Source organism: Panthera pardus, unplaced genomic scaffold, assembly GCF_024362965.1.
Source record: "Panthera pardus isolate Hobbes unplaced genomic scaffold, ASM2436296v1 HiC_scaffold_26, whole genome shotgun sequence".
Taxonomy (NCBI): domain Eukaryota; kingdom Metazoa; phylum Chordata; class Mammalia; order Carnivora; family Felidae; genus Panthera; species Panthera pardus.
In genome coordinates, this window is record NW_026526832.1 from 11,364,491 (window position 1) to 11,390,661 (window position 26,171).

At 48.0% G+C, this 26,171-nt stretch overlaps 1 protein-coding gene across 1 annotated transcript in view; it reads right to left on the reverse strand.

Moving 5' to 3' along the window:
- VIT (vitrin) overlaps nt 1–26,171 on the reverse strand; it is a 105,585-nt gene that overhangs the window by 22,352 nt on the left and 57,062 nt on the right. The window contains exons 7-11 of the mRNA XM_053891007.1: nt 20,766–20,957; nt 15,923–15,979; nt 8,902–8,946; nt 7,356–7,418; nt 2,739–2,886 (exon numbers count right to left, since the gene is read on the reverse strand). Coding sequence (XP_053746982.1) covers nt 2,739–2,886; nt 7,356–7,418; nt 8,902–8,946; nt 15,923–15,979; nt 20,766–20,957 — 505 coding nt within the window. The remainder of the gene's footprint in view (nt 1–2,738; nt 2,887–7,355; nt 7,419–8,901; nt 8,947–15,922; nt 15,980–20,765; nt 20,958–26,171) is intronic.

Here is a 26,171-nt window from a genome sequence, read left to right on the forward strand (position 1 = left end):
CAGATTTCAGGGACTCCTGCCTGGCCAACTTCTTCCCAGCCCACACCTCTCCTCAGAGTGCTCATTGTTGGTAGGCTGGGCACTTCCTGTAGAGCCTCATTTCCTCTCTATAATATGCGGGACTTTCTATGGCCCCAAGGCTCTGTGATCCTGAGAAAGCAAGGCGATCCCAGTGATCCTAAGGTGGGCACTGGAATCCACTGGGGACCCAAGACTCCAGGAGAGGGATCAGATACCAAATCAGCCAAGCACTGGCCCTTCCTGCTTTTCATCTTCCAGAAACACAGGCCCCACATCTGCCTCTACTTCTGCTTCCTCCCCTTTCCTGCCCCACTCCCTCCCTCTAGATGCACTAAGACCTTTTGGTAAAGAAAGGATTGAAGGGAGCCCCCTCAGGAAGGAAGCCAGGGGGCTGAAATCAGAAGCAATTTCAGCTGGGCACACGGATTTCCCTTCCACCTCACACACACTTCTTATACCGCCCTCCAATTTATTGTGTTCCCCACATTCCACTGAAGGACGCATCACCTCCGTGCAACACATCATGTCATTACTGACTACGCCACCTAACTGGAACCAAGGCTGGAAGGAAGGGAGAGGCGGCTCATTTAGTCTGTTAGCCCAACCTTCATTTATTGGGTGTCTTCCGAGTACAGAGCCAGTCACTGAATCACAGGACGTCAGGGCTGGTGGCGCCCTAATAAATCATCCCGTCCGCCCCCAGGACTTCACAGATGGCAGCACTCACACGGAGAGGTTAAAGCACCTGCTTAAGGTCACACAGCAGAGCTCAGGCCAGAATTCAAGACATCCTGTCACCAGTTCGTTGTGCTTTCTAGCCCACCCTATGGCTGAAGGAAGGTGCAGATGATTGATTCGCTTCTATGAGTACATAAAGTGAAGGAAAACATGCAATTTCTCTTAAGTGCTCCAAATTAATAAGGACCCAGGATACAGAAAAAGATGAATAGCAAAGGCATTTTTAGAAAGCGAAATTGGAAAGCATGGAGGTAACTCTTCTTCTGCAAATGGTGATCACATTAGGAAAACGTGGGGGGAAATAGTTTTCTGGGAGGAAGGAGCCTTTATTGGTTTTCCCTCCCTGCTACATTTGCTCGTTTATCCGCCTTCCCACTGGCACACAACACTATTCTTCCGCCCATTTTTCTTCCCCCTGACATATTTATTACCTTATTTTCATATTATACTATAACCCTTGGTATACACAGCTTTTAAAGCAGCTATTTTTAATGCAAGATGACGCGCCAAGCTTTGAACCCCCCAATAAAATTGACCGGGGACATCTGGCACTAAAATGCTTACACTTCCTCCCTAGAGAAGCCTGCTCTCCGTTTGCTATCTTTAAAAAGTAACGTAGGAATGAAAATAGGTTGACATTTCGAAAACAAAACAATGACCAAAAAAATCTCATTTTTCTATTTCAAGTTAAAGTCTTCAAGATAGATCCTTTGAGAGTTGACATTTGACGCAATTGGTTATTTTCATTTATTTGACTCTGACTATATACAAGGGCCAGGTAGCTCATCTACTAATTTTTCTTCAGAGGAATACAAGATAGTACTAAACGTGTCATTGGAATTCAATGTTAAAGGTACAAATGCTATAAATTTATGAAAACAAAGGATTTGTGATTATTTCTTTTGACAATTGAAAAATAAATATTCTAGGGTCTTTGAGATAACAGCCTTGATTAAAATACAGCTCCTGGAGATCCTTGGGGAATTCCAAAGGATCTGGAGACCCTCTGGTTGTCAGGTACACATGTTTTTACTTTTTAGGTGCAGAGAAATTAAGTCGTGACTGAAGCTTCTGAGCTACAGGCACAGAGGTCTGTGTTAGTTTCCGCTGCTAAGGTTAAGCTGTGGGTCTGCGGGGAAGAAGGGGTCATCTTGTGTCTGAGAGTCCTTTGTGGAAAGGGAGATAACTATCCTGCCCTTAATGGTTTCTGGTCAAAAGTCCATCTATTATTTGAGATTTGTGCTTGTTTGCTCTTCTGATCGTTTGCTTATTACCTGTCAATATCTGTATATCTGCTTCAGGGAGAAGTAGGTTTCTCGTATTATAATGAAATAAGATGGGCTTATTATCCCAAAGAAGCGAAAGGGGTTGAGATTGGATGTCAGTATGAATGCTCGATTTCTACCCCAGCTAAAATAATAGAACGGAATGGGGACAGGCACCTGGTGCTCAGCTGACTGACAGAGACCACTCCCCTCCCCGCCCATTCTTCCCCATTGCCTGGTGAGCTCTTCTGGTACCAGTGCAGAGGCCTAAGGTCATATGGAGAAAAGAGGAAGGTCAACCTAGAGCACCATATCTTCTGGGCATCTTACCTGTCGGTGTGCAGGAGTGAGCACATGGTACGGTCCACCTTCCTCATCTACAGATGACAAAACTGAGGACGAGAGAGAGGCGAAGGCCTAGCCTGAGGCCACGTGCTTGTGGGCAGAGCGAACACTGGATTCCAGCTCTCCTCATTCCCAGATAAATATCCTCTCTACCAATCGGAAGTGCAAATGCCATTTACTTCCAAATGTTCATTAACCCGTGCTTCCCTTCTGGAAGAATCAGATTTCTTAAATGGCACCTGAATTGCTTCAGTTTCTTTCACTTACATTTGTATTTAGGGAAGACATGAATTTATGCTCTAGGATGCGTTGGTATTATTTGTGGCACAAGATTAAGTATGCGACGCCACTTGGTTTCACAGCACTTACCCATACTGAACGATGCCCATCAGTGGACCGGCAGGGCCAATGTCAAGAGCTTGGGCAACATCAGCCAGGAACTGCTTTTGGATTCGGAACCGACGTTTGCCAATGCTTGAGCTCCCGTCAATTACAAATGCCAAGTCAATTTTGCAATCTGAGGAATGGAAAAGGGGTCTGTTATTCTGATGATCTCTCATTGCATTAACCTGGGCATTCTCCCCCTCCCTCTTTCCCACCAGACCCCTCCCCCCACCCCCCACCCCCACCCGAGAATCCAATGAAAAGAAAATAAAAAGAAGTGGCAAGATGCAGAGTATATTCACTTATTTATATTCCTGACAGATTTTCACTGGGCCCCAAGGTCCGGGACACTTGGACTAGTACTTATTTCTGTAAATGTTTTAGAATTCTCTGCCCCAGCCACACTGATAGACTTCAGGAGCAATGACCTCCCATTCAAGTTTGGGGAAATCCTGAGGATGGTTTCCTCGGCTCAGACCACATAGGTTCAGACCCCTAGATGTAGAATTCACGAAGCCTGAGTCTCAGGAGCTTGTGCTCTCTAACTCTCATCTTAATTTTGTAGAATTATGTGTTGGGTCTTTATAAAGGCAAGAAAAAATCAGCAAGGCCAGTCCGGAGGGGAGGGCAGGAATGGTAGAATGAGAAATTAATACCAATCTTCTCGTCATGTCCCTGGGTAAGGCAACCATAGAATTAACCATAGAATTATCTACATCTATCAGTACTTGTTTGTAGCAGTCTTTGAATTTTTCCCTTTCTTTTAGTTGTGATAAAGACTGGGACATTTTTCTGGCTAGGATCCCTGGACTTCCATGAATATATGGAGGTTATGTTGGAGGTGGGGGCGAAGAGCTATTCTCGGCCTCTCAAATGCTGTAGAAATAGGTGGAAAGCCACATAGGCTAACAGTGTCTTCTTTGCTTTCGACTGAACTTGCATCACCTTAGTATGATAAAACTGATTATTCAAATCTGATCAGAAGTTCTTATTGGGAGGTATGTATCCCTTTGATCAATAAAAAAAAAAACAAAAAAAAAAACAAAAACAAAGACGGGGAGGGGTGCCTGGCTGGCTTAGCTGGTTAAACGTCTGACTTCAGCTCAGGTCACGATCTCATGGTTTGTGGGTTCAAGCCCCACGTCAGGCTTTGCACTGACATCTCAGAGCCTGGAGCCTGCTTCGGATTCTGTGTGTGTGTCTCTCTCTCTGCCCCTCCCCTGCTAGCGCTCTCTTTCTCTCTCAAAAATAAAGAAACATTTAAAAAAGTGGGGTATGAATTGTTTAACAACTGCAATTTGGGAGACAAAAATATTTCAAAGCACAGTTCCACGTGGAGAAAAAGAGAGGAGGACAGTAAAATTGGGAATTTCTGGGCTGGAGCATCCATGAGGACACAAGGACCAGTGATGCCCTTTGTGCTTGGTGGTCACAGCTGCCTGAACAGCCTGGATTTCTTTAAGCTGCCATAGGATCGCCCATGAGGCCACTCTCAGCCTTCTCTTCTCTCCAATGCATGTTGTATTGCTTCCATGCGACTGGGGTCTTCCCTTCCCCAGAAGGAGGTCGGTGGGCAGGGAGGGATATCTATCTACCTATCAATCAATCAAAAAAAAAAAATATATATATATATACACACACACACATATATATGTGTGTATATATATATAATGAGAACAAGAAATGGACATTAATTGACACAGTTTTAAGCAGATGTGATGAGAAATATTTATTAAAGAGTGATACTACGGAATTGGCAGATTAAGGGAAAAAAGTTATATCTGAGAACGTGCTTCATTATCTTGCACTGGTGCATGGCAATGAAAGCGAGGGGAGAAGTAGGCGATGACAGCGACCTCTCTGGACCTGGCTGACTCTGCTCCATCTGGAATCAGTGCCTTGGCTCATTAGTGGATCTTGCAAACTTTTACTTCCTGTCTGCCTGGACATTCAGTGCTGGCCAACTCTTCTTTTTCTGCTGGCTTCCCCTGTCCTTTGCTGCCCCTAAACTGCCTATACCCAAGCATGATCCTTGAGATGAAGATTACAGGAATCAAAGAAAATCAAGAAGTGAAGCTTAAAGATGTCACAGAAGCCTGGGAAAAAGCAGAAGAGAAGCAGAACAGTTCTAGGGCTACTGATGTACCCCACACAGGGCCAGCCCATTCTTTCCTATATCCGAGCTTGCAATGAGAATTGTTGCCAGCAGGTGGCAGTGGTGTTCTTCAGGGCTTGCCGCTCACCAGGCAGGCACCTGTGGTTTGCTAGAAATGAGGACTCCCAGGCTCCACCCAGATCTACAGAATCAGATCCCCGTTTCAGCAAGAACTCCAGGTGACCTGTGTGCACATTAAAGTTTGAGAAGCACTCCTGAACAGGGCTTTTTCTTCTAGATGTCAGTAGATTAGTTCAATATGCCTTTTAAAATGAAAACTCTTTTTTTTTAATAACTTAATTAGAATAAGTCCCCGAAGTGACTTTCTTTCTTTTAAAAGAATGTTTATTTTTGAGCCTGGGAGGGACACAGAGGATCCTAAGTAGGCTCCTCGAAGACAGCAAGGAGCCTGATGCAGGGCTTGAACTCAGGAACCGGGAGGTCATGACCTGAGCCGAAATTGGACGCTTAACCGACTGAGCCACCCAGGCACTCCGAAGGCGGTTTTCTTTTTAAATAAATAAAGCCCACGGGGGGCGTGGCTGGCTCCGTTTGTAGAACTTTGACTCTTGATCTCAGGGTCATGAGTTCAAGTCCCATGTTGGGTGTGGAGCTTAAATAAAGCAATGAGCCTCTTCTTCATGGACAATTTTTTCTCATTTCTTACAACTTGAACCTCGTTCAGGATTCAAGTGTTCACTTCATAGCTAGGCTTTAAAGAAGTTGAGATGCTATTTGCTTAGGTCTCTTTACTACTACCTGATGGCTGACACTGGAATCACCTGTGCTCCCCATTGCCCAGAATGCTTTAATGATCTGGCTTTCAGCTCTGCGCATGTGCTCACTGAGACACAGCGGCTTTCTCGTACTGAGAGGAAAACATGCCGATATGAAAATGGCATCTCTACTATAGGACAGAACTGAGTTACTAAATGTCCAGCATGAACAATTTATTACGGTCACAGAGGGCAGAGGTTGGAAGACGAGGAAGAAAAGGTAAGATACAGTGTCTACGGGAATCAATCTACCAATTTTCTTAATTGCTTTGGTTTTCTCCAACATGATACAATTTTTATAGATTAATGCTTTGTGTTGTCTCATACATTAGGCCAGTGCTTCTTAACCCTGGATATATATCAGAGTCGCTTATGCAGCTTCAACAAATAAGAATGCCTGGGAATCTCTCCGGGCTGTGCTTCTTAAGGTTTGATGTGCAAAGAAATCACTTGACTCAGTAGGTCTGGGGTAGAGCGTGGGATTCTGCCCTCCTACCAGGCCTCCAGGTGATGCTGATGTGGCCAGACCATACACTGAGTAGCAAGATCTAGGGTGAGTGGGATTCAGTAGGTATGAGCAGGAACTGGACATCTTGAGTCTTCAGGTGATTCTCACACACAGCTGGGTTGGGACTCACAGCCCCCTGGTAGCTGACTTGCAGCGACTTTCTAGGGGAATCTGCGGGTGCTCCCTTGGGCCTGTAGCACTCACCTGCATCTCGGTTTTCCTCTTTTCCCCCCAACCCCGCCTGGATCCCTCCTGTCTGGTATCCTCAGGTGGCTTCTCCACCTATTTAGTGCTGAAGTTCTTCAAGTTTTTTCACTTTTTAAAAATGTATTTATTTATTTTGAGAGAGAGTGGGGGAGGGGCAGAGAGAGAGAGAGAAAGAGAGAGAATTCCAAGCAGGCTCCACTGTGTCAGCACAGAGCCCAACACAGGGCTCAATCTTGCAAACCATGAGATCATGACTGGAGCCGAACTTGAGAGTCGTATGCTTAACTGACTAAGGCTCCCAGGCACCCCGGAAGTTCTTCACGATTAAGCCCTCTGGTTTCCCTAGGTCACCTTTCCTGTTCTCATGACCTTGTTTTTAAACCCTAGCTCATCATCTTCCAACTCTGAATTCCCAGGGGGCTCCTCCTTCTCAAGTCAGATCTGGGGAGTCAGGCACCTACTGGACCGAATGTCTTTCAGAAGATGGAAGACAAAAACCATCTCCCTGCCCTACCCCTGTGGACCTCATGGCAGTACCATTATCCCAGCTGCTTCCTCTCTCATACCTCCCCCTCCAAGCCTCTAGATTCTTCCTCTCTGTTTCCTGTTTCTCTCCATTTCCAGTTCCAGCTCGGAGCTCTGTCTGCCCTCATGCCCAGTAAGCCCCTGGCCCTGCTGGCAAGCCAGTCTCCTCCTCTACCCCCCTCCTTTGTCTCCCTTTTCCATCCCACCCTGTTGCCATAGTGATGTTTAAAAAATCCGATCCTCTCCCCTTCGTGTACACAGTTTAAATCCTCCATAAGCTTCCCTTTCCCCTTAGAACAAAGTGACAGAAGAGAGGAGATCAATAGATCCAGGGTGGGAAAGAGGTGGGTTTGGGTGGGAGTAAGCGGGGAGAGAGGGAAGCAGATTGGATGTCACGGCCACTATGGGTTTCTAGTTGTCAGTTAACTTACTTGGATCTCCCTGGGATAGCGGCTCCAAAGCTTGTGTGCTTAATTCTTCTTTTGGAACAAATCCTGGAAAGAGCAGTAAAACTTTTGGTGACTTACAAGAACAGGAAGCATCTGGCCTTACCCCAGGGATGGGGACATAATGGATATTCACACCCAGCTGCAGGGCGAGGGGCTTGGCTACAGGCTGACTGTGTTCTTCTCCACACCACCCCCACCTTGAGAGAGAAGACTGAATTACTGACAGGCTACAAAAGACATGGCAGCTTATGGGTGCTCAGGGGTCTGAAGTCAGAAGACTTGAGTTCTGTTCCCTACTGCCTGTTAACTGAGTCTGTCTGAGCCTTAGTTTCCTTACCTGCAAGCAGTAAGCACTTTGCCAGTGTGAATTATCCCTCTGTAAAACTCTGAAAATCTCAAGGTCAGGGCATGTGTCTTACCCATCGTATAAACCTTCATGGTGCCTATCACCATAGGTCCTCGGTCAACATTTGGTGACTGAGTCAATGCACAAAGATGGGTGAGACACATGGCCAGTCTAACGGGGGGGTGGGGGGCAGATGTAAGCTGCAGGGCAAGAGATAAGATACCAGCAACTCCAACAAGTGAGAGGGTCTAGAACGCAACCCCTCCCCTCCACAGGCTGAGATTAGAGGGGAAGCTACAAAAGGGTTTTGTCCTTTTAGTGTGTGTGTGTGTGTGTGTGTGTGTGTGTGTGTGTGTGTGTGTGTTGAATTTCAGCCTTGGGAATTTGCTTTAGAGCCATTTACATGGAAGCCAAGTTCACACATGTATCATTTAAGGGAATAAAGACCATCAATAAGATGGCCTGGGAAGTTGGTCTTCCTATTTTCAGCATGCCTGGAGTGTGGGGTGCCCTCCCAGAGGCTCTGTCAGAGGAGGGAAGTGCGGGGGGCTCTGCTCTTGGCTGTGGTGAGCTTTCTCCAGGCTTGTTAGTTTTTCCAATTTGCCAAGCACATGATTTCATCTTTCCATGAAAGGTCAGTCTGCTCATCCCACTTCCTCACATCATTTTGAAAATTCGCTTTGGGTGTCTAACGGCATTTCTCAGCCAGGAGCCTCTCAGGGAAACTGTCCAAGGCTCCAGGTTGGAGGGAGGGGGGAAGAAACGTGAGGCCAGAGGCCTCTCCTCCACCCCGTCGTTCCCTACCAGTAAAATCTACCCTCAGACCGAGAGCCAGAAGGCTGTGTTTGCTGTTGGAGTTTCAGACCCTTAATTCAGTAAACAGTAAACAGCGAGCAACACTCATTCATGTCACGGGCCAAGCTGAATACCACTTTGCAAAGAAGGACAGGGCAATAGAAGGAAGTCAGAGTGTGCTTCGAGATGGAGTGAGCCTCTAAACCTAATTTTGGGGTGAGGAACTCACTCCCTTGTACATTCGGGTCTTCATGACTCTCACTTCCCTTTCGTTATCCGGTGGACAACAGTGGCCTCTGTGCCACCAGCTGGATTATCAGACTCTCGTGATTCTGTAATCCTATGTCTCCATCTAGTCGTGGCCAGGAGGTTGGGCTGTATAATTACCTGCATCTAAAAGGACCGATCCAGGTTTCCACAAGTCCATTTCCCCTGATTTTCAAAATTAAAAAGAAGCAAACTTGTTATTTAGGTGAAACCAGCAGAAACTTTCAAGTGAACTGCCCGGATGATAACATTTTCCACTTGTGGCAGAGAGTTCAATAAAAGAACACGGGACCAGACGTTAGGAGGAGACCACCTAAAACCTACAGCGTTTTTTCTCCTGGGAAGCTCTGAAAACCAAAGACAAACACATCTTTGCCCTTTCCTTTCTTTTACTGTGCACCAAGAATCATGGACTGTAAAAATCCCGGGATTCAAGGGGACCTAAAAGCTCGTCCAATCCAGACCAACCTCCCCAGCATGCTTCCACAACATCACTACCAAGTGAGTGGATGGCTGGTGCTTGGATACCGCCAGAGACAGGGAACTCATTACATACCCAACCAAGACAGTACATTTCTTCTCGGACCATTGAGACTGTTAGAAAATTTTTCATCGTATTGATTGGAAATCTTAATCCATCCCTCCATCCACACTTACTAAGCGCCCAGCATATACCCAATATCATTTCAGGTACATTTGACTCACCCATCTATTTTATGTTCTCTTCCTTAGAACCACACAGAACAAATCTGGCCCCATCAGGGAGTGGGCAGTCCACTCATTTCCTGGGGCTCGGCTGCTCATTGTGTGCCTCATGCAGAATAAAGCAGACTCACCGGGCATTTCTATGTGCAGTAAAATGTTTAATGCCCCACTACAAACTGGGGTTGATAAGGTGGAAAGGGTGGTCGGGAAGGGAGGGGGATTCTTACCCAATAGTCCCTGACGTCTCTTGGAGAATCATGGCCAGGAGGGGCTCAGAGGCAGCACAAACGTGTTATGAAGCCTCATAAGGACACCAAAATAGCTGTTTCTCTTCCTCTGTCCCTTCCTTCTGCCCCCACCTCCCCAGCTCAGAAAGCGTAATCAGCCCATCAGCTTTGCGGCAGGCCGAAATGAGTAACACACCCAAAAGAAGTGATGTTTTCCTTCATAGGATGAAGGTGCCCGGCTATTTTGAAAGGCCATCTGCGTTCGTGTACATTCTGATTTAGTGGTGAGAACTGAATTTAATCTGGCTCAGCCATTAACCAGGCGTACACCTTAAACGAGTCTCCTACCCTCTGTGAACCTTAATTTCTCTGCGAATCACATTAGCAGGTTGGGTGAGATGATCTCCCTGTTCAAATATTTATGACTTAGAAGTTTAAACGGTCGGCTCGCCTCATTTCTCTATCGCCACCTACTGGTAAACACACGCACTTCACCCTTTCCTTGAAGAACGAGTCTGGTAGCATCTCAGTTTTTGCCCAAGGCTTTCAGCACCCTTGACTGCTACAACGAATTAGAATTCTGGGCATACTTTAGCAAGAGAGAAACAGTTCCCTGACAGCAGGGAACCAAGCCCTTCCTCCTGCCCTGGGAGCCTGTCTTTCTGTTGGTGCCACTTATATTTGTTTGGGACAAGCATGAACCAAATCACTTATCCAAAAGCCGGAGGCTGAAAAATATTTGGACAGCTGAGACTTGGTGTTTTTTGGACTTGGTGGTGATGGGAAGGAAGTCTGTGAGAACACTGACATTCTGGTGTTGAAGAGTAACCAGGTGATGTGAGGATAAAAGGCACTGGAAGACCCATCCTCTGTCTACCCAACCTTGGCCGGGGGTTTGGGGGACTTGCCTACCTTCTCTGACCTCAAGTTTTCTCCTGTGTAAAGCTGAGGTCATGAACACCTGCCTTGACCTGCTTCCCACAGAGGTTACTGTGTACAAAATCACATCGCAAAGAGTAAGCCAGTCTTAAAAAACAAGGACTTATTTTTTGGGACGATACTCGCTTGGTCATCTCATAGATATAGTCAGCGTCTAAGAGAAGAACTGGCTCTGAAGGATTTCCGTGGAAAACATGTAGATCCGTTAACGTTTACTGAGAGCGCGCTTGGCGGCAGGCACTGGCCAAGCCCTTTGCAAGTTTAAGTCACAACGGCCCCGTGAGCTGGGTTACGGCTGCGACCTCACGTTACAGGTGAGGAAGCTGAGGCACAGGGAGAGGTCGAGCTGAACTTCAAGCTCAGGCTCCAGAGCCTGCACTTAATCACCCCCTGTTCATCACACGTGAGAAGTCACTGTCACGCTGGCATCTCAGGGTCATCTTACGCCACTGAAGGACACACTACCTGGCACACTCCCCGTGACTCACGCTAAATGTGGGGGACCCCCATTATCCCTGCTCTGAGACCCTGGTGATGACCTCTGCACTGGTGACAGCTTCCGTTCCCTGCACATCTGGAGGTGACAAGCACAGGACCCAAGCGGGAGCTGTAAGACACGGCCCTTAGGGCTGTAAAGTTTTATGGGGCAGAAGCACAGTTGGCCCTTCGCCCCCCCACCGGGTTCTCCCCAGAGAATCCCCTGGAGTGTGAGTGTTAGGAGGTGGCGGTCTGAGAGGCAGCAGGCCTCCGGAGCTGGGGCACCCCCGTACCCTCCTTCCCTTGGCCCGGCTCCCTGCCTGGAGCCGCACGGTCCCCGTGGACAGCTCCCTCTTGCTGTAGTGAAACGGCAGGCACTCGCAGAGCCGCTGGCTGGGCCAGCGAGAGCACAAGGGCTATCAGAGCAGGCTGAGGACAGTCCAAGGTTCTAGGCACTTGATCTGTCACCGACACATCCACAATGCTGGGTTTACAGACGGGTTGCCCTCCCAGCTTGGTGTGGGGTATTGGTTTGGGACCTGGCAGCCTTTTCGCGCGCAGACAACATTAATTCCATGGTTGGGTTTCCAGGCAGGTGAAGCCTATTGGGTTGAACATGTAGCCTGAAGCTGGACAGCAGAAGCAGAATGGTTCTGAGGCAAAGTCACCGAGTTCTAACTGAAATCATCAGAAGCACCCTCCTTCCCCTGGAAATACAGCTGGCCATGCTAGCAAGGTGGCTCCTGCCCCCACTCAGAGGGTGCTGGAAGGAGGGGCAGGGACTGGCAGTGGAGGCCAGAGGCGGCAGTGGCCTTACGGATGACTCTGAAGGACCGGGGTGTGGGGCCTTCTACCTGTGGAGGCAGAATTCCAGAACCTGAAAATATCTTAGTTGTCTTTGTAGTCCTAATGCAAGGCACAGTGTCTGACATCTAGCATGCTCAGGAAATAGACTTTCTTTTAACGTTTATTTATTTTTGAGACAGAGAGAGACAGAGCATGAACGGGGGAGGGGCAGAGAGAGAGGGAGACACAGAATCGGAAGCAGGCTCCAGGCTCTGAGCCATCAGCACAGAGCCCGATGCGGGGCTCGAACTCACGGACCGCGAGATCGTGACCTGGCTGAAGTCGGACGCTTAACCGACTGCGCCACCCAGGCGCCCCTAGACTTTCTTTTAATTAAAGAACAGTTCCTCTGCAGTGGGGGTGGTGGCTTAAATTGGGGACGTTGGGCAGAAGGCATGGTGGGAGGTGGGTTTCAAGTCTGGCGTCCTGTGGAGGAGAGGATGAACTACTGAGGCCACCGACAATCTCATGAGGTCCATGTATAGCTGTCCGCGTCTGTTAGTGGGTGGCCTTAAACACAGGTATTTAGTGGGGCTCTGAGATTTGGTCCCATGTGGTATAGATTTGTATCAGTGATGAGAAAAGAGGCAGGTGGCACGTTAATCAATTATGCGGATGACAGAAAAGTCGGAAGGATAGTTAATACACTAAATGACAGAATTAAGATTCAGGAAGATGGCAAGAGACAAAACTGAGGAATTTCACAGCGATAAGCATGATATTCTAAGTTGGGTTCAAAGACTCAATGGCACAAAGACAGGACTGATGTGACCTGCTTCTGTAGAAGTGCAAGAGAAAAACACCCTGGTGACTTGAGTTACTGAGTTATTGCCATGATGGAAGCAGAATATTTAGGCAGCGAGAGGCAGTGCCCTGGCACACACCCCTCGTGGGTGGCATCGTGTTCTGGTCTGAGTGCTCTGTGTGAGTCCTTCGAGGACTGTGGTCACAATCTGCCAGGTCACAGAAAGACCTGTGGGAGGAACCGGAGAAATTTATCCTAGAAAAGATGAGACGTAAGGTGGATGTGAAGGCTCCTTTTGTATATTTGAAAGGCTCTCAAATTCATACTCTTAAAAATGACTGAAGGGGCGCCTGGGTGGCTCAGTCAGTTAAGCATCCAGCTTTGGCTCAGCTCATGATCTCACGGTTCATGAGTTCAAGCCCTGCGTTGGGCTCTCTGCTGACAGCTCGGAGCCTGGAGCCTGTGTCTCCCTTTCTCTCTGCCCCTCCACCTCTCGTGCTCTGTGTCTCTCTCTCTCTCTGTTTCTCAATAAATAAATAAATAAATGTTAAAAAAAAATGATCGAAGACCCCAAGGGGTTCTTGTTTGTGTGTTATCCTACTAAAAATCAAAATGCTCGGTCATTTGAAACAGAATGTTAACTATTTCACCATTTAATACGCTTTTTTTTTTTTTAACACGAGAAATAGCTATTTTCCAAAATAATTCAGTGACAAGGGTGACAAATTTCTTCAATGCCTGGCATAACAGAAGACTGTGGGAATCTGATATCTGTTGCTCAGTCTGTTGGGACATGTTGTTTCGGTTGAAGGACGAGAAGAAAGTCTGGCCTCACTCAGTTGTGCGGTGGGCGCAGGGAGGACATCCCAGGATCCCCATGAGCAGGGTCCTCAGGCTTCACTCTAGTTTAGCCAAATTAGGATCAATGGGCCTAAGTTCTAGATAGTTACGTCTAACAGTGAGGGGGCTGGGACCCCTCCTGACCGCTCACTCAAAGGTATCTGACGTGGGGCAAAAGCCTTTCTCTGGCATATTCGGTGGGGAATCAGACCGGAGGCAGTTTATGCAATTCATCCCAATTCCATGTCTCAGTGATTTTCTAGCTGAAGAACTGGGCAACTTGCCTGATAGGCCTGATTACCTCTGAGGTGAGAGCCTGACAGAGGGTATCTAAGAGCCCCAAACGTTCTGACCTGCCTTTGCTCACGGTGTGCGAGTGGCTTCTGCCCACAGGCAGGAGCCCTAACGAGGCTGCGGGACCGGTGAGGCCTGGGTGCCCGTGGGCTAGGAGACACTCCGAGGCCAGGGCTCTCTGGGGGTGGGTGGGAGGCTCAGAGCAAAGTTCTAGGGATGACGAGGAGGGAAGGAGATGCAGAAATGGGTAGGATTTGAGGATACAAAGGCAGCTGGGAGCATCTGGAAAGTTTAGGAAGATCAAGCATAATGGCTGGGAGCATGAAAGAGAAAGGGAAAGGAATGAGGGCTCAGAGCTAGAGAACTAGAGAGGTAGCATTAGAAAAAGAGAATGGGGTCAATCACTGAAAGTAACCTTGGGTTCTTGGGAGTCAAAAGTAGGAGCTTGGAGATCAGGTAATGTGCCTCATTACCAACCACCCCCTGAGCCGTGTCTGATTTGTGGTGTATGTGAGCTCAATCAATCCCAGAGGCGGGTCCTGGGGTGTGCAAGGTGGGGGCATAGGCCACCCAGGTGGGGGCCTCTCAAGCAGACCCAACCCACGAGTGCTACTGGATGTCTGCACGGCTGGAGATTTTTCTCTTTGACACGCCAAGAACAGACAAAGCAAAGAGACGTTTTCTAGAAGGTAAAACACCTTGGCATGCCCACAAACTCTGACCATGTGGCAGGGTGAGCTGCGGGGGCCAACAGCCAGTGCATGGGGAGTAAGGTATTTGCAAGGGTGCTGGAGCACAGCTGGTGAGCAGCGGGCAGCTTACCCGGGCTGACCTGTGCTCCAGCAGGCTTCTGGAAAGCAGCTCTGGGAGAATCCCAACTTTGGATACCTGATGGGATCACACAGCATCAGCTGATTCAGGTGCAACCAGCAGTCTGCTCTCCTCCCTTAATTTGCCCCCTGGTATAAGTGCCCCCGGTTCAGATCTTCCTTGGAGGTCAGCCAAGCCAGCTGAGCTTGGTTCTCCTTCTGGGGGTGGTGGAGGAGGCAGAGATCCTAGCCAAGGGGACAGGGTGCGGGAGTGCCCCGTGCCTGGCTGCCTGAATTGTCCCGGGGGCCTACTGAAGGCTAGGACGGCCTTGGAATCCTTGCCTTGCCCGGAGATCTGATTCTTAAAACCCTTTGTCCAGGACAACAGCGTGTGCTTTGGCAAAGGTACAGTTGGGCAGCAACTAGATGGGGGACCACATGGAGCCCCTGCTCTGATCCAGTATCAAAGCAAAACAGAACCTACAGTCTCTAGGAATCTTTTAACATGCGGAGGACAGACTGGTATCCCCCAGCAAGAGTAAAACCTGGACTCTTTTCCTTGGGAGACCCAGGCCCCACATGGCAGTGCCCTGTGGCTGCAAAAGGCTTTGTGTCCCTGTATCAAGTGGATCAGCTTGTGGCCCAGGCCCTGAGCACAGTTTGTAGAAAGCACCCGGCCCTGCTGGATTTTCCTTTCTAATCTCTGCAGGCCTCCAGGGCATCACAGAGAAGAGAATTACTTGCCTCGTCCCTCTGCCATCCCAGGGCTTGGGCCAAACTTTAAGGGATCCACACAGACGTGAACAAAGGGTTGCTGGGAGTGTCATAAGTCACACAATTCCTGGAGGAGAGAGAATGGGCTTCTATTCTCCATATCATAGAATTACCCCAGCAAGATCGGCTCTGCCCTTCCCTAGACAAAGCCACAAAATTTTCTCTTTCTTTTACCCTAGTTCCTCAAGCATAAACCCCAGAGAGTATCCCTTTTCAGGTTTACAAGAGCCTAGTTACTGAATCCTTAGGAATTTCCATCATAACCTGCACAAAAGTGCCTCGAGGGAACAGCCATGGGTGAAAGCTTTGCATTCCTTTCAAGTTTCCTCACAAGCTGGGCCCCTGAGCAGTATCTCCTGTTGGCATCACTGGTTTAATGCCCTCTGTCCAAATCTAAATCAAATGGCAAGGATCTGGAATGACAAAGCTCATGTAAACACGCTTAACTTCCATCAGTAGCTGGAAAGGTGAGTTCAGGTTCTTACCTGGATCCGCGCGGGGGCTGTTTTGGCCGCTTGTGTAGGTGCTGGTGGCCCAGAGATCTGTAATAACATTTGACCGGTCAGAGCATGAATTTTCATTGAACTGTTCTCATTCTTTCCATGATCCAACCTAACAAGACATTTCCAAGGTCAGAGCTAAGGTAAAGCTTTGTCCTTGGGCGGTCTGAACCTACCCCGAGGAGGCATTGAAATGGAAAAAGAAAGGGGGGGGGGGGAGCAGGGATTTAACTCAAAATACTGACTGAAAATTCCACATAATAATCACCCTTGTATTTCACAATTGTCAAAGTAAGTATCTTTTACTAAAGTGCCATATTTTTTTTTATACTTCGTTATTCTTACAATAATTCTCAACGGTGCCACTCCTGAGGAGGCTAAAGTAATCCTTCAATAGCAATGTCACTTAACATTTAACAATTTGCTTAAATGGCGCTAACAGGGTATTGACACAAATAGCATTAGCTTTCAGTCATTTTAAAGGCACACGAAGGGTTATCCTTAATTACTTTATGCGAAAATCAAATGCAACTTCGGTGTTCATTATTGGGCAATTGCTCTGAAGCAAGGCTTTAAAAGGAAGGAGGGGGATTTTATAAAGAGGGAACCATGGAAAATGAGCTGAGAGAAGGAACCAAGTTTCAGGGAGGGGGAGAGAAAAAAAAGGCCATGGAACAATATCAATTTCTCTTAAAACCCAAACTGTCCACAAGTCAACGTTTCCCTCCCTTTGACTCTGTTCCATCTGTCTGAATACAAACTCTAAATAGCTTTGTTTTCTCTCTCATTGTAACGATAACATGTGCTCACTGTGAAAATATACGCCGTGTATAGCAAGAACCCACATGCAATCCCTCTATCCTCCAGTTGCTGGTACACAAGTGAGATCAGCACCCGTGCTGTTTTGTCGACTCCTTCCTTGAGTTAACAACCCACCACAGGCCAGTCTCCTGCCAGGAGGTGCACATATTCATCAAAATGATAATAGCTGTGTGCTAATTGCTTTAACCATTCTGATGGTGGACAATTAAATCGCTTGTACTTCTTTTTCTGTTAGGAACAACATCTGTGTCCAGGCTCCTGGTCCCCCTCAGATGACGTTACCTCAGGATACATTCCAGTAAGTGCAAATTCTGGGTCGTTTCTCTACACTTTTGCCCAAACCACGTATCCTCAGTTTCTCATGTGAATTGGTGAAGAAGGATGTGATATAGCTTAATTTGCATTGCTTTGATTCCTGGGGAGGTTGAACATCTTCTGCTCTATTTATTGGTCATTTACAGTTCTTCCACTGTGGCTTGCCTGGTCATGACCTTCACCTATTTTTCCATGGGAATGTTCATCTTTTTCTTACTATTTGTAAGACTGGACTTGAAGACCTAAGTTTTCCAGATAAACTTAAAGACAGATAAGCTTTCAGAGAGGAGATAAACGGCGAGAAGGTGAATGACCACAGCCGCCCGCATGTCTTGCCACCAGGCGGCGCTCTGCTCCCTTCCTTGGTTTACCCTTCTTCGTGGGCACATGTAATCTGTTAGGTCTCCTGAGTCACCTGTGGCACTTCTTGAAAGGAACCCGACTAGGAAAATCATGCCCAGCAGAGCCACCCCACCCTTGTAAGCCTGCGGTAGATTCAGCTGACCCTGCAGAGCAGGCCTGGAGGGATTTTCCATCTTTTCTAGAACTCCTTCCCCAGCATATCTATGGATCTGGTTCTACTGGCTGCCCTCTCTGGTCGTGGGATGTGGCTCTGCGGGTGCCCGTGTAGTCTGGCTTCTCTCATGACAGACGGCCTCACTCCTGTCTCTCTGAGAAGTCTCTATTGCTCTGGCTCTTGGCTCCCTTACCCCCAGCCTTGATTTGTTCCTCACTGTCTTGTTAGGTTTGCCTATTCACGGGTCAGTTAAGGGGTGTCCAGACCCATCCTTTTTCTTCCATCTGTATCGGCTCCTCTTCTTGGGCTGGGAGAGCCTCTGACTTTTCCTGCTACAAAGTTTCCACCTTCCGCAAGACTCCCTCCAAGTTCCTATGTTCTGTCTGAGAGGCAGCCTTTTATCTTATTGTAGAGCAAAGATACTCCTTGATCCCAGAGGCAGATTGCTCCTGTTCTGGCTACACACTTCTAGGTGTCCTAAGCTGAAGGGACCCGTTGCAGGGATCTTGGTAGGGTGTGTTCACAGGTGTAGCCCAAGATCTCAGGGCAGTGCCTGACACATAGTAGGCTCTCAATAAATATTTGTTGAATAAACAAATAAATTATGTTTTACCTGGACACCCCATCTACAACACACTTCTACAATCTTTTGACTCTCGTCAATACAAAAGAGGAGAAAACCCTTAATAAAGGCAGTAACAACAACTCACTTGTCTATCAGCAATAAGAGAGTTGCTCTGTTATAGCTGGCAGAACATTCTCAGTTGATTTGAAGAAAAAAAGGAATTATCTGTGTACTGATTATGATTTAATATAGTTGGGCTAAAAGATCACAAGCTACCTATAGCCATATATGAATATAGGCATTCGTGAAAGTAGACTTACTGTTACCTGGGCTGGGGGACGGAGGGATCAGTTAATGGGTACAGGTTTCTTTTGGGGATGATGCAAATGTTCTAGAATCGATCGTGGGGATGGTTGCCTAACTCTGCAAATATACTAAGAACAACTGAATTGTACGACTTCAATGGGTGAATTGTAGGATATGTGGAAAGTATTTCAAAAAACTCTTCTTAAAAAAAGAAAAAGACAGAGGCCTTCAAACATCCATTTTCACTTCTCTTCATTCCTACAGCAAATCCTTTGAGCGGGCAACATGGTTTCTTCAAGCCCCCTCTCCCTTCCTCCCTTTCCAGTCTGGCCCATTTCTTGGCAGTTACCGTGGAGGCGGCATGGAGCGCTCGTTCTGAGTGTTTGCCTGGCAGGCTGTGGGGCGGCGTGGGCGCTGGCCGAGGTTGAAGAGGGAGGCTGCCGGGCTGGGAGGCTGCTGTCCAACGGCCCCTGTCCCCCAGCCAGGAATAATGAGGCTTTGCCAGGTCAGGAGCCACTACATCAAGTTCCTTGAGGTTTCTACCAGCACAGGCCCAGCCTGTCACAGGATTTCCAAGCTCCCAGTGTAGCCAGATAAATATGCCACATGTTTAATTATATGTGTTATGTAAAAACTGACCTCCTCCGAGGAGACACCAGGAGCAAACAACTTACTCAACCACTCAAAAGTCTCTGAAAGAATCAAGGGCCCCTAAAGTCAAGAGCCTGAAGTTATGAAGAAGGAAAGCTTGTGGCTTGAGGGCCTCTCTCACCCAGGATCCTTGCTTCCTGATATTTCTCTTGCTGTCAGGCATCATGTGCCTGTGCTCGTGTTAGCCGGGGTTCCACAGGAACAGGATGGCGGGGGCGGGGATGGGGTCATGTCCTGTGTATCCCAGCAATTATTTTTATGGTATTTTTATTTGGGTACTTTCCATCATTGATCCTTCCAGGGGTCGTTCATCCCATGGAATGATAATACCCCTTGTTTCATAGAGTAGTTAGGAACATTGAGTAAAATAGTGCACACAGGGTGCCCAGCACAGGGAAGCAGGGACTGCGTGCTCCATTGTTGTTATTCTTCACACAGTGGGCGTTGGGGGTGCCTAACATCCTCTGGCCTCGCTGCCCAATCCGTGGCAAGGGCAGGTCAGGCCCCTCCTTCTGGGATGGCTTCATTCGTGCCTGGGGTGTTCGTTTATGGCAGGGATGCCTCCTGCAGGACAGGGGGGACCCCGGCTGCTGGGGTGCCATCGTGGCTCTGCTGTTTCCCAGCCGTGTGACCTGGGCCGGTTTCCTCACTGCCCTTCTCTCTGGTTTCCTCATCAATGCAAGGAATTAGTGAAATCAGAAGTCGTAGATCTAATTATGTAGCTCGGTTATGAGGATCTCATAGGCTAATTGTAAGGTGCTTCGAAGTGTCCAGCATGTTGCAAGTGCTGACGTTATTTGTTAGATAAAAGGATGAATGGATGGCCGGACTCTGACATGGAACAGGCAAGGGCCCTGCTGTGTGGCTGGAGGTGAGGCTGAAGGAACAAGTCCTGGGCACGTCCTCCTAGAAGGAGAAAATGGCCCTGGGTGGGAAATATTTAGAAAAACCTGCTGTCACTCCTGCTGTGGAATGTTCTGGACTCTTTCCAGAAGACCTTTAGAAATGAGACGGTCTTATTAGCCTAGGATGGCTTGCATAAAAACCTGCATAGAAACTAGAGACTGAGTTATCAGATGAGCTCTTGAGGTAATACCAAGATTGGTTATGTAATACCAAGATTGGTTAAATCTAAAACACTATTTAAGAAACGGATACATAAACAGCAATCAGAAAGGGAATAAAAAGTTTAGCTGTCTGGCTTTTCCTATGGTTTTTGTTTTTTTTTTTGGTTTTGTTTGCTTCTAATATTTGAAGACTTCCAGGAGCATACGTTTGTCCCTTAAAACAAAACACAACAGCATTTACCTTGAAACCTACTATCCCTTCGACTCGGCTTTTGCAATGGGAAAGTTTCACGTAACGTCCTACCTTCCTAAGTATGGTAACAGCAGTCACACTTCCGAATCTGTCTTAAGCCCCTTCCACTTGGTTGGCTTAGCTCTTAGCTTGGTCCTAATGTAGTATCAGGCTCAGATTTACCCCTGGAGTCCGGAAGGACACAACCACGTACTTCCGGCCCAGGTCTCGGCGCTACTCCTCAGCTAGCCCAAAAGGCGGCACTCCGCACAAGCATTCGGACAGAGCTGTTACCTCGGAAGCCCCGTCTCTTACTTTCCTAGAGCATGACAACACACAGTCTACCTACTGACCCAGCTCCCCGCTCCTGAGGCCCACGGGCTGGGGTCTGAGGCTGCTGCTGGTGGAGCCGGCAGATGGGGACGGCTTTGGCAGGCTGGCGTGGGCGGCTCCGGTCGCAGTGGCTCCCGTTACCTGCGTCAGGGTGACTGGCTGTGCGGTTGTTTCTGGAACTGGTGGCTTCTGGTAGGCTTTCGTGGCCTCATCTGTAAAAAAGACGAAATTATACTGAGGCCTACCAATTGGCTGGTGGGCCCATCAGGACAGAAACGAATGTTTATTGAACACTAGCTTTGGGCAAAGATCTCTGCTAGCTGCTGCGGAGGAGAAAATCCACCTGCCCGAAAGGAATGTACAATCTGGAGGGAACAATGAGCCAATAAACAAACCAAAGATTAAATAACAATAAAATATTTAATTTTTTTTACATTGATTCATTTTTTGAGAGAGAGAGAGAGACAGAGCGCGAGCGGGGGAGTGGCAGAGAGAGAAGGAGACACAGAATCCAAAGCAGACTCCAGGTTCTGAAATGACAGCACGGAGCCCGATGCGGGGCTCGAACTCACAATGTGAGATCATGACCTGAGCCGAAGTTGGACGCTTAACTGAGCCACCCAGGCGCGCCATAACAATAAAATATTTAAACAGTTAAATCCTACAGCAACACTGAGAAGGCAGAACATGATTTACTGCCAAATTAATTTGCCAGACACCAGAAGCAACGGTTTATGAACCTTTTTCTTTTCTTTTTTTTTGTTTTTTTTTTTTTTTTTTTTTTTGCTGTGTCAGCATTGACCTAGGGATGGAAGGAACTTTGGGGCTTTCACTGTGATTTACTCTCAGAGAATGCATTCTAGATGTTCTAGCCTAGACTGGTTCATGACTAGTCAACTCACTCCTCTGGGCCCCAGTTTGCTCATCTGTAAAATGGGGTAATGGAAATAATTACATGGTAAGGATCACCTAGATTCTACTAAATTGCGCTCTTCATTCATGCGTAGTGATTTACATTGTTTCCATGATTTAAAGAAATTTTTTTAGTTGGGGCACTTGGGTGGCTCAGTCAGTTGAGCACCCAACTTCAGCTCAGGTCATGATCTCACAGTTCGTGGGTTCAAGCCCTGGGTTGGGTTCTGTGCTGACAGCACAGAGCCTGCAGCCTGCTTTGGATTCTGTGTCTCCCTCTCTCTCTTCCCCTCCCCCGCTCATTCTCTCTCTCTCTCTCTCTCTCTCTCTCAAATAAATAAACATTAAAAAAAATTAAAAAAAATTTTTTTAAGTTTTATTTATTTAGTTTGAGGAAGACAGAGACAGTGTGAGTGGGGAAGAGGCAGAGAAGGAGGGAGAGAGAGAATCCCAAGCAGGCTCTGCGCCCGATGTGGGGCTTGAACCGTGAGATCATGACCTAAGCTGAAATCAGACACTTAACCGACTGAGCCACCCAGGCACCCCTCCACAATTTTATAATTCCATTTGTTTTTTTTTAAATTTTTTTAACGTTTATTTATTTTTGAGACAGAGAGAGACAGAGCATCAACAGGGGAGGGTCAGAGAGAGGGAGACACAGAATTTGAAAAAGGCTCCAGGCTCTGAGCTGTCAGCACAGAGCCCGACGCGGGGCTTGAACTCACGGACCGTGAGATCATGACCTGAGCTGAAGTTGGCCACTTAACCGACTGAGCCACCCAGGCACCCCTCCACAATTTTAAACAAGTCTTAATGTGTTAGTTCTCTGGGGGCCCTGACAGTTTCTCTGAAGGTTTAGGGCATGGGGACCAGTGGCTATCCTCTGGGCATTGGATATTGTATTGACAGCCATGGTCTGTGTCAGAAGGGGACACAAAATGGTCCCCAAACTGAACAGCACCCCAGTCCTGGGAGGGACCAGTGACATGTGTCACCTGAGCCCCCCAGCAGGGACATTAACTCCTATGCCTGCTCCTCTGTATTAGTGTCCTAGTGCTGCTGTCATAAATTGTCACAAACGCACAAACTGGCTTAAAACAACAAAAATCTATTCTCTCACAGCTCTGAAGGCCAAAAGTTGGAACTCAGTGTCACTGGGGCTGACCTCAAGGTGTCAGCAGTCAAGGTGTGAGCGGAACCTGCTTTCTGCCTCTTCCGTTGTCTGGTGGCTGCTGGCATTACTTGGCTTGTGGCCACACCCCTCCAGTCCTCAAGGCCAACATCCTGAGTTTCTCTCTGCTCTGTCTTCACATGACCCTCTCCTCCATGTGTATCAAATCTCCCTCTGTCTCCCCCTGCCCCAGATAATTCAGGATAGTCTCCCCATCCAAAGATCTTAACCTAGTCCCATTGGCCAAGCACCCCTCCCCTTTCTCGTTTTGCCGTATATGGAAGAATTCACAGATACCAGGGACGAGGACGTGGGTATCTTTGGTGGTGCAGGGGCATTTTTCAGCTTACCGCAGCATCGTAGCTGTAGCTTTTTTTTTTTTTTTTTATTAAGTTTATTTATTTTGAGAGAGAGACAAGTGACAGAGCAGGAGCCGGGGAGGGGCAGAGAGAGAGGGAGAGAGAGAATCCCAAGCAGACTCCATGCTCTCAGCATGGAGCCCGACATGGGGCTCAATCTCATGAACTGTGAGATGATGACCTGGGCTGAAATTAAGAGTTAGATGCTTAACCAACTGAGGCACCCAGGTGCTCCCCGCCCCCAGCTCTAGCTTTTAACTCTGCTTAGGGATATGCATCTTCGATACATAGAACAGCAGGCCGAAGGGACAGCATCTGAGATTAGGTGCCGTGCTGTTCCTGTGAACCATCCAACTTCCTCTTTGACATTGTACAGCATGCTGGGAAAACAGTGTCAGCACCATGACCTTGGACCGGTCACGCAGGCACATGTGTGCCAGGGCATTTAGACCCATCACCCAGCACTGGCATCTGCTCGTTTCCCACCCTGCCGCTGTCACCTGTGAGCACTGACTCGGGAGAGCATATCAGCACACAGTGCCCCAGACACAGGTTGGAGTTTGGCCGTTCAGTCTGCTCTCGTAGGCCATCCGGGCTCTCCTTTTCCCTGTTGTCGCTAACAGTTGGTCACCCTCAAATCTGCCTGGAGACAGTGGCAGACGATCGCTAAAGAGCTGGCGGCAGCTTTGGGGGGTCAGCCAGTCTTCACGCCGTCCTTGGGCAAAACCAAACCTGTGTGGTTTATGACATTTCCGTGACTTCAAAGGAACTGAGCCTTCATGACAAGTCCTAGGGAAGTTTCTGATTTCTCCGGAGTAGTCTTCTGTCTTACTCTCTGGTAAATGCTCCAAAGCATTAGCGTCTTGTTAGGGGCATGTGGGCCCAGGTAGGACCCGCTTCATACAGGGAAGAGCCATTTAATAGAATAACATATGTATATTATGAAATAGGATAAAAGTATTAATTTGGAAAGAAAGATATAAAACCTACAGTACATTTTACTTGGAAATTGTTAATTAAGCCACAATTAAAAATAAAACTTCTAGCAGTAATGACTTTTGTCACCTTACACTCATGAGATACTGAAAACATGAAATGTCTTTTTCTCACACCGTTGGCTAATGTGAGGTTTCCAAGTACCCCCAGTCTTCCTTTGCTAACATTGATTGCTGGAGAGCAGATTAAATATCCTGATGACAGCCAGTCGTGTTAGCTGCTTAGGACGCAGATACTTTCAAGCGAGTCATAAATTCAACCAAGAGATCCATGTGTCTGGTTTTCCATGGTCTTCCATGGGCTGTTATTTCCACCTGCTCTCCTGCCTGGAACAGAACTGTCTTTAAGATGAAGACAGAGAAAGAACCCTTCCCCAGTTGCTCCCAATTCCTTACGGAACATAACGCCTGATGTGACCCAAAGTGAATTCTTCATTGCACCAGGTTCCTTTTGAGCAGTTAGAAACGAAACCATCAAAATGGTTTCTTCATACAATGTCAGATACACAGAAGCCTCACGGAAATCTTTTCAAAGATTTTCATGGGAAAACGTGAAAATTTCCTTTAGGCTCTTAACATATTACTCTATGGACAAGGTCATGTAGTGTTCTTTCTTTTTTCTAAATTTTTTAAGTTTAGTTATTTATTTTGAGAGAGAGAGCAAGTGAGCATGAGAGGGGGAAGGGCAGCAAGACAGAGAGAGAGAGAGAGAGAGAACCCCAAGCAGGCTCCACACCGTTGACACAGAGCCCGATGTGGGGCCCAAACCCACAAACTGTGAGATCGTGACCTGAGCCAAAATCCAGAGTTGGACGCTCAACGAATGGAGCCCACCCAGGAGCCCCAGGTCATGAACAGTTCTGAACAACCTGCTCAGCAGCAGCAGGAGGTCCTCAGAGCTCCCTACACCTCACTCATCATTGAATCATAGCGACGGTGTTAAAATGCAGACTCCAGGGCCCTAATCACATAGATTCTGATGCGCCGCATCTGGGACGGACCCTGGAAATCTGATTTGAGAACCGTCAGCCAGATCAGGCTGGACTCCTGACTTCAGGCCTCAGCAGCTCGGCCACTACCGTTCCTTTGCTGTAAAATGGGGATGGTCAGACCGACCTGACGAGGCCGGGTCCTAACTAGGCACCACGTCTGTCAGGGGCCCGCACAGTGCCTGGCACATGGTGGGCACTCGGCAAGTGGCAGTAGCTGGCACTTATCATCGTGTTGTGTCACCCCTCCCCTTCCCCCAGTGGAGGACAGTGCGGACACTGAAGCCCAGTTAACAGCAGTGTCTGGAGGTCAGGGTGACGAGGGAGGGTTTGCTCTTCCCGCCACTGAGTCAGGATTATACACAAGGGCAGGAAATCTATTCACTAAGCATCTACTACGTGCCAGACGCTGTGAAGGCCTCTTTGACAGCAGCATTCACATTTGATACCAGTCACAGTCCTGGAAGCCAAGCCAAGAAGAGGTCTCACAGACAACAGGTGGCGGAGCCAGGATTCGGACCCCTATTGGTTTGATTCCAAATTCCGTATGTCTTTCCTCCAAAGGGGAACACGGTGGAAGGCAAGTCATCAAGAGCCTCGAGATTCCTGAATGCGGTTCCCACCAGAGGGTGGCCCAAGGTCTCTCTAGAGTGGTGGCGGAGCCTGTCTTATTCCCAAGACGGGGGGGCCGGGGTGGCCTTGGTGGGTACAGGCTGTGAGGGCAGGAGGCTCTGCGAAGTCAAGTGTAACGGAAACGTCAGCTTGATTTTCCTCTGGGGGGTGGGAGGGGCCGGGGCAGGTGGCCAAGGGGAAGCAGGAGGGGGCTCTCCTGCCACTTTCGCTCAGAACCCTCTGAGAAGCATTTCCTTCCCTTTCTCTCGCTGTAGTGCCAGCGATGCGCCTTCTCGGGTTTGGTGAGCTTCTCCGAACCAACACTTACCTGTTTTTACTTAGTTCAGAGTAGCTTGAGACTCGAGCCCAATACCAGCTGCCTGCCTGA